General features: G+C 29.1%; 1 protein-coding gene across 1 annotated transcript; it reads right to left on the bottom strand.

Annotated features, from left to right (window-relative positions):
• Positions 1–1,035: 1,035 nt before the first annotated feature.
• Positions 1,036–5,649, bottom strand: LOAG_09472 (hypothetical protein). The gene is made up of 11 exons (XM_003144999.2): positions 5,540–5,649; positions 4,489–4,729; positions 4,048–4,173; positions 3,535–3,795; positions 3,176–3,290; positions 2,847–3,054; positions 2,612–2,767; positions 2,217–2,374; positions 1,846–1,984; positions 1,529–1,638; positions 1,036–1,276 (listed from the first exon to the last, which is right to left on the bottom strand). Exons 1-11 carry the CDS (start codon positions 5,633–5,635, stop codon positions 1,156–1,158), a joined length of 1,731 nt encoding a protein of 576 aa, XP_003145047.1. The 5' UTR covers positions 5,636–5,649; the 3' UTR covers positions 1,036–1,155.
• Positions 5,650–8,274: the final 2,625 nt, after the last annotated feature.

Genomic DNA, 8,274 nt, shown 5'->3' with positions numbered 1-8,274 from the left:
TTCCCAAAAAATGACCGGGACCTTTTTTCGAATTTACAACATCATGATTACATCGATTAAGGCTACCGTGGAGAATCAGCTTGCTTTCGATATTTTCTTGTAAGCACAGAAATTGATGAGGGAAAAATTATGTCTCCTGTTATAACCTGAATCACTTCTTCATAAAAATTCTAGCAAAATAGCTGTTTCAGTTTTCTCCCGTATTAAAGTGAGTTATTTCTGCTCATTTAAATTACTTTATTGAAGTTGTGAAGAGTGATTGCGGAAATTTAATTATCGCTAATCACTTTTAATTAAATGAAAATGTCAATGTCCTGTTTTATTTGCACCGCTTAATAATCCTTCTGTTGCAGAATCAGAATCATTTGGAACATTGAGGGTAAGAATCCAAGCAATGTTGCCCGTAATGAAGCCGTAGAATAAAGCAGTTTATACGTGCAAATTGATTCCATAGAATTCCGTGCTGTTTGTTGATGGATAATACTGAAATTTGTTATTGACAAAATTTTGTTTCAATGCAATCGATTTTAACTTTCATTTTGCATTCACTCCAAAAATGAAGAGTTTACTATAAAGTTTTAGTGATTTTCATTCATTATCATAAGCATATGCAAACTGCAATGGATCATATAAAATTATGTCTCAGTGGTAACATGAATCTTTCCTTTACAAAAATTCCGGTAAAATATCTGCTTCAGGTTTCTTCCATATTAAAGTGAGTTATTTCTGCTCATTTAAACCACCTCATTAGAGTTGTGAACAATGATTTCAAAAATTCAATTATCGCTAATTACCTAATCTAAGTAAAAATGTTGGCTGTAAATTTCAGGAAAATTAATAAAATGGAATTTGCATAAACAAACTTCACTGACCATAACAACCATTTTGATAATTGATATCTAGAGTTCAGAATTACTAGTTGAAACAAGTATACAAATTTTTCACCATAACATTAGGGATTTAAGTTTTAACAATTAAATTTAATTAATATTTTAAAATTCAACGTTCAACAACTAAATTTTGAATTTTAACATTGTTCAGATTTCCCAATTACAGATATGATATAGTAAAAAGGAGAGAGAATAAAACAGCAGTCATACCCGTAACATGCAAGCAACATAGAGTTCAAATTAATAAAAATAAGCAGAAAAATCTTCATGCTTTCCTTATGTAAGCAATCCAGTTTCCTTGTTCATAAAAATATTTTTCAACAATACATCCGCCAACATCGTTGATCAAATCTTCGAGTTCGAAATCACGGAATAAGTGATAGTACCTAAATTAAAATTAAATTCAATTTACTTTATTACACTTGTGTCACATCACCTCCTAAATCATTCATTGCCTTACCAGTAATCGAACAATGATTAAGCTAAAGAGCATTGAACAGGTTCAACATTTAATAAAAATTTTACTTTGTTCCATCTTTCTACACACCGACTCAGTCTTATTCTCAACTTCGTCAAGAGAAACTATACTGAAATTGAAGTTTAATTTTAAGAGTAGTGTAGTGAATATTCTCAAGCACCTCAGGAATCGACTTCCATCAGCATTCTGAAATGGAACAAGCATATCCGGTTGAGTGAATTCTCTTCCTTCATGTACCCGTAATCTTCCATTACTTTCTCGACGATTCATCTGGAAAAAAAATCAATTATCATCATATATGTACATCCAAGCAAACTTTGAAACGTTTAATTTACATTTCCTATCAGTGATTTTGTAAGATAGGAAAAAAGCTGATAGCAGAAAGAAAAATGTTTGAAACTTATTAAAATCATATAAGCTCAGATTATCCCATCTCGAAATGGGAAAAAGTATGAGGAAAACAATGTAATTTGAAACCTGCACATCACGCTTCTTTTGGCGCATTTTCAAATATTCAGAAGGCTCATCAGACAACTTCTGCTCATAAGCCCAAACTGTGATACATGCTTGGCCACCTGATTTCAATATACGAATAATTTCTTGAATTGCACGAATCCTTCAAATAAAAAGTGCATAAACTATAAAGTTAACCATGGAATACAATACATAGTATCATGGTATGCATCCTTACATTGATATGCTGCACTACTAAAATGCGCAAGTAGAACTAATAATGCAGTAAATTATTTGCATGTCGGAAAATCTTCCATACGTAAGATTACAAACTTTTGTGAGAGCGTGAATGACAAGTTAAAAAAAAAAAGAAAAAATTCGCATGAACTAGGTACCTTCTTCTTTTCGTTGTCAAGTGATGGATGACAGCAATGCATAAGATTGCACCTGCACTAGAACTTTTGAAAGGTAACGACAAAATATCTGCACGCAACACATTACATTGCTTTTGGCTAGCTATACGGCATAAATTGCTGCATAAGTCACAACCAATCTAAAATACAACCAAATAATATTCGTATGTTGGACTTTTAAGCGATAAAACAAATCAACACTGAGCTTTTTTACCAATACTAACATAAAATTTTAAGATTTTGTTTATATTTGGAATTTGAACTGGAAATTTCAATTATTTCTATTCATTCTCTAAACGAGCAATTATAGAGAGTACATAATTTAATAAACTATTTCCTCACATCAAAGAATTACTCTCAAATACAAGAAAGCGTACTTTGATTAGCGAATCATCAAGTTTGAGATATTTTCCATTACCACAACCAATATCATAAACTATCGTTCCAGGCTCAAAATTTGCCAAAAATTTAGCAATGCCATTCCATTGGGCGTGTCGCGTTATGTCAAAATGATCTGCTATAGAATCATATACCTAAAAATGTAAGTCCGAAAATTGGATAAGAGTATGTCTACATCAGAGAGAATAGAGAACAGTAATCGAATCATCTAACCGCGGACACATATCGCTTTTCAATAGTTGCGCCATATTCATCATTATCCGGAATTTTCATTGCACCATTCCGATCCCAATCACAATATTCAATGAATGGACATTGGCACTTTTCTCGTGTTACCTTCCGAAATGTAAAAGAAACTCTCAACTTTCTCGGCATCAACCTATTTGTGATCGGATTTACATCATATTTTCGCTTCGCTATACTGCAAAATCTTTTATTACAAAAAGTTGATAAAATATTCACATTATTTTTTAGAAGAAAGCTTATAACCAAATTTCCACACACATTCATTTATCAACTAGTTAGAAAGTAGCAGTAATCACCCATGTTTCCATCGATATCGTGACTCGCCCTGCATCACTGCCAAACTTAAACGCGGCAAAAGAACATCATAAATGGTTGAAGTGTTTGCAAAATCACGAAATTCCATAACAAGATCTAAAGTAAAATGATAAGTTGATGAGTAGTTGTGTTCGAAACCGAACTAAAAATCTCAAAATATCGGCAAAAATCGATGCTTTTCTGACACATAATAAAATAGTAGAAGTTGATGATTATGGTTTAGGAAAGAACTTCCCACAATCAATGCAGATTTAAAACGTTCGAATGAACAAATAAATTTATTAACAAATATATCCTATGAGCTTTCCCAATAATTTCCAAAAAAAGATTGCAAATAAACCTGAAAGCAAACTAAGTGAAGCTATAGTATCGCTGAATGCAGAATGAGTATCAACATGCGACGGTATACCATTTCCAGGCTCATAGATATTCACCGTTAACTGATCCGGTTCTTCTTTAAATATTCCGGCATCAAGCATTCGATCAATTATAGGTTGACAGGCTGCTGGTATTGGATTTGGAGATGGTTGCTCAGATGCCATATTATTATCATAATTGAATTCGAAGCCAAAATGGATCACTTTACGGTTTTTTAATGTTTCTGGAAACGTAGCTTGACCAAAATTTATAAGAATAACGATTTCAAACTACTTGTATTAGATCAAAATATAAACTGCCAATTTCCACAAGTTGTCATTGATCGCACACTAAATCGAAAAGTCGTCCAAAAACAAGAAATAAAACGCAAAAAACAAAGACAAAAAAAACAAATAAACATAATTTAGCTCCCCGTATGTATAAAAAGCCACTTGTACACCACACACTTAAAGTTTTTCAAAAAAAAAAATCGCACTTCCACTAGGCATATAATCTTGGATGACAGTAATCAATGTTGCTTCTTCATCCGCATTAATAAAATCGGGCAAAAGCCACAGGTTGTTTGGTTTATACAACGGTTCTGTTCTTTTAATCGCTGGTACTGAAATAGTTTTGTTTTTAACAAATGGCAGCTTCAAATTTACTTTTTATGACTGCATTCAATTTACTCGAAGTTTAGTAAGAACGGAAAAAAATTGATGTGGTATTTATAATGTAACTGCGCCTATTTTACTTAGTATGAGGGAAAGAGAAGAAATAAAGGTCGTTATTCTATATATCCAAAATTAACTGAGTATAAAATTAAGTATTCTGGTATACTTTCATCTACTTTAAACTTGAATCTTTCTGTCTCGTTCCAGTTAATTTTCACTTATTTGTCCATGTACGATTTATGACAATACACAGCAATAATTACCGTTTTTAACGAAAGCGATATAGAAAGGTAACGCATTCGAATTCAATCCTGATCGTATCTGTCCATGAAGTTTTTGATAAGCTAACTGAGCTGCAGTTACAGTTTGAAAAATGACGAAAGAGTAAGAACGTTGAGATTGAAATACCATGAAATCACAGCTTTCACCAAACTGATTGAATATCCTTTCCAGTTCATCGTATGATAACCCACACAATGGACTACTATTAGCAACAAATAATATCTGCAAAATCAAAACTCGAAAATCAAAATTTAATTTCCTTAATTAATGAATTTATAAAGAACAGACCAAAAGTGAACATTTGCCTTAACTGACTTTTGAACATAATATGAATAAATTTTAACTTTAACTTGGAGAAGATTTGATCGCATCATAACAATTGCCTAGTATAAAAGTATCCTAAATCAAAAGAAACTGTCCCTTAATGTATCTATTGACAATCATATGATTCAAATTTAATCAGCAAACCAATTAAATCATACAATTTAAGAGCATCTTCATTAATTAATTTCATTAACCATGAAACCTTTCTTCCTTATATATATGTCAAACTTATTCTACAATACCTATTAAAAGCAAAAAAAATAGTTTTTTTTCTTCGTTTTCTTTTTTTCTTCTCTTATTTTTTTACCTGCAAAGTGAGCAACATACCTAGCAAAGATATCAAGCAATGATTAGAAAGAAGATATCACGATTTCAAACGTATTTCAAAGTGGGAAAAAAAAATGATAAGAAATAATACATACATAAATACTATCAAAATAATGACAATGTACGTGAATTGCTACTAGAATACATATGCTAACTATTACTTTAATATACATAAATGAAGTTAGTTATCATAATACATATGTAAATTATTATAATATGCATCTATCTAATGATAGGAAAAATACAATGAATGTGAACAGTATAAATTGATAATTACTTTTATTTCCATTTGGAATTTTTAAAAATATAAGCAAAATTATATAATAAATTATGCGGTAAATTACGAGTATATTGAAGTTTCGATGAAAATTATCAACTTACATTAGTAGGGACTGATGAAATTTCCACATCCGGATCATGCTTTTGCAATTGCAACAAGCATTTCCGAAGTTTTCGTGATATCTTCGATTGATCCATTAATTCATTACATCATATTATTTGTCGAAATTCATGAATGGAAATAAATTACTTCAAATGAGTTAAAGTTTTCCGCTTCCAATTTTCCTGAAATTCTAATTTTCTAATTTTCCGCTTCTAATTTTTGCTGAATTCAATAATACCTTTCATAAATCACTACGCATCACATTTACTTCCTCCTTTTTTTTTCCGGTGCAGTAAAAGGAAAAGGCTTCATGTAAGATAGGAAATCTTTTGGAAAAAAAATTTTAGGTTATCCAAAACTGATTATGTTAGCTAAATTTTAAATAACCTAAAACTTTAAGTGATCGGAAACAACAAATCATCCAAAAGTGCTTATTTCAAACTAGATATGAATCCTTTTAATGCAAATCATAAATGTTTTCGCAATTCGAGCACAAGCCTGCCGGCAGCGGGATTTTTTATTTGCATAGTGCGAAAAAACCGGAAGCTATCCGGTTTGTCAGGAAAAGGCATCGTGTGATAATGTTTGGTGACATACCGTATTACCGGAACTGGAGTTGCATGAGTTGTGTCAGTGGGATTACTTGTGAGGATTGTGAAAATAAACGTTGACAAATTGGATTATATTAGTCCTAGTTTTATTCTGATTGAGGATGGTAAAAAAGTTTTTTTTGGAATTTAACGGAAAAAAAATCAAAGTAGACATCAATAAAAAAGAAAAAAAAACGGATAAAAAACTTTCAAACATCATAATTCTAAAATTGAAAGATAAGTCTGAATTCATTTTTCAATCCTTTTAAACTCTCATTTCGTAATGATATTCCGGTAGAATGATAAGAATCCGGTAAAAGGAATAATAAACTTGCTTATTCATTTAAAATTCTGCAACAAACCTACAATAATATCCATCATTAAATCATTCCGTTTAATTCATCCCATTGATTATTCCTATTGCCGATATAATTTATATTTTCTCATATTTATTTCTTTAAACTAAAATATGGTTCCGGTTTGCTTGATGCTTTTTCAGCAATCATATTCAACTAAAATATACTTCCGGTTTACTTGAAGCTTTCTCAGCAATTATATTCTAAAAATCATAATTAATAATTATTTTATACAAAAATTACAATAGGTATTTTCACAATAAATAATATGCGATTTTATTTTTAAAATAATTTTTAATTTCCAATCCGATTTTTCTTTTTTTTTCCCCTCTTTCCCATCCCAATTTGTTTTTCAATTTTTGCAAATGTCTCCTCATGCAATATCTTATGCATAGCAACCTCTTTATTCACCTATATCCATCACTTGGCTCATTATTTTCTTCACATGCTATGTCTATTTTTATCTCTACTTGGCTGCTTCATTTTTCATTTATTTGGCTCACTTTTGAGCATAGCTTTCCCTATACATTCATATATAATCGTTATTGAAATTGAAAGCTTTACACTTAAACTTTCCCAATTCTTAACTGCTAATTCTGCTAATAGATGCATAAATATGGATATTATAATCTGGAAATTCGGAAAATAAAAATTGATGGCTCAAGAAAGAAACGATAAAAGAATGACAACTTTTGTTCTTTTTTTTTCAATATTAAAAAAAAATGAAAGCAGAAAAAAAATTCAAGTAATAATGCATATATTTATTATTTAAGGAAGAAACACACAACAAAAAAAAAGAAAAATGAAAAATAATTTCAAATTTTTAAAAAATAATTTTTGTAATTTTAAATTTTCAAAAAAATAGAATAATTTTAAATTTTTTTTTAAAAAAAAAAGAAAAATTCCATTTCTTACACTCAATTTAATATTTTTCCCTTGCAATCACATTGCTTAATTGTTAGCAATCATTAATATTTACTAATTATTATTTAACATTTGCAATACATTGCTGCTATGTAATTTATTAGCAATTTTATTAATTAGCATATATTAAATTGCAAACTTTTTTATTTATTAACATCGAAAAAAAAAAAGGATAAAAAGGCTGTAAAATTTATGGTGCTATTAAAATTAATGACAACTAAACTAATACTTCTCTTATGAACAAATGAAAAACAATTAATGTTAAATATTCATTCATTCGTTCCATCTTTTTTTTTTTCCTTCTCAAAAATGCTTTTCACTTTTTTTTTTTTGAAATTGATTTTTCCATCCTTCTTTCATTTGTAATTTTAGCTTTTGCAATGCTATTGCTAATTTAATAAATTTAAACAAATTGCTGCTTGAAATAACTTTTTAAAAAAAAAGAAAAAACGAAGAAAAATTAACGATTTAAAACTGATTAAATAGATCTTTCTTCAATTTTTACTTTATCGCATATTTTTATTTTATTACTATTCATAAATAAATTTTGTGAATTAAATGGCTTAAAAGGATCTTTGAAAAAAAAAAAACGATAAAATATGTAATTAATTAATTATAGGATCATGGGAAACTAGGAAAGGCTCATTTTTATGCAAAATTTTCAGTTCATAACTTAATAAAAATTTAGTTTAATTTATCAGATATGTTTTTGTGCACATATATGAAATGAATATAATGATATATATCTTATTTATTTTGTTTGTTTCGTTTATTTTATTTGGCTAATTGTCCATTTATTTATTTATCTGTTTGGTTGTTTATTTATTTTACTTATTTTATTTTGTTATTTATTTTACTTATTTA

Source organism: Loa loa (assembly GCF_000183805.2).
Source record: "Loa loa unplaced genomic scaffold supercont3.738, whole genome shotgun sequence".
Taxonomy (NCBI): Eukaryota; Metazoa; Nematoda; class Chromadorea; order Rhabditida; family Onchocercidae; genus Loa; species Loa loa.
This window is presented reverse-complemented; position numbering and strand designations above follow the sequence as displayed.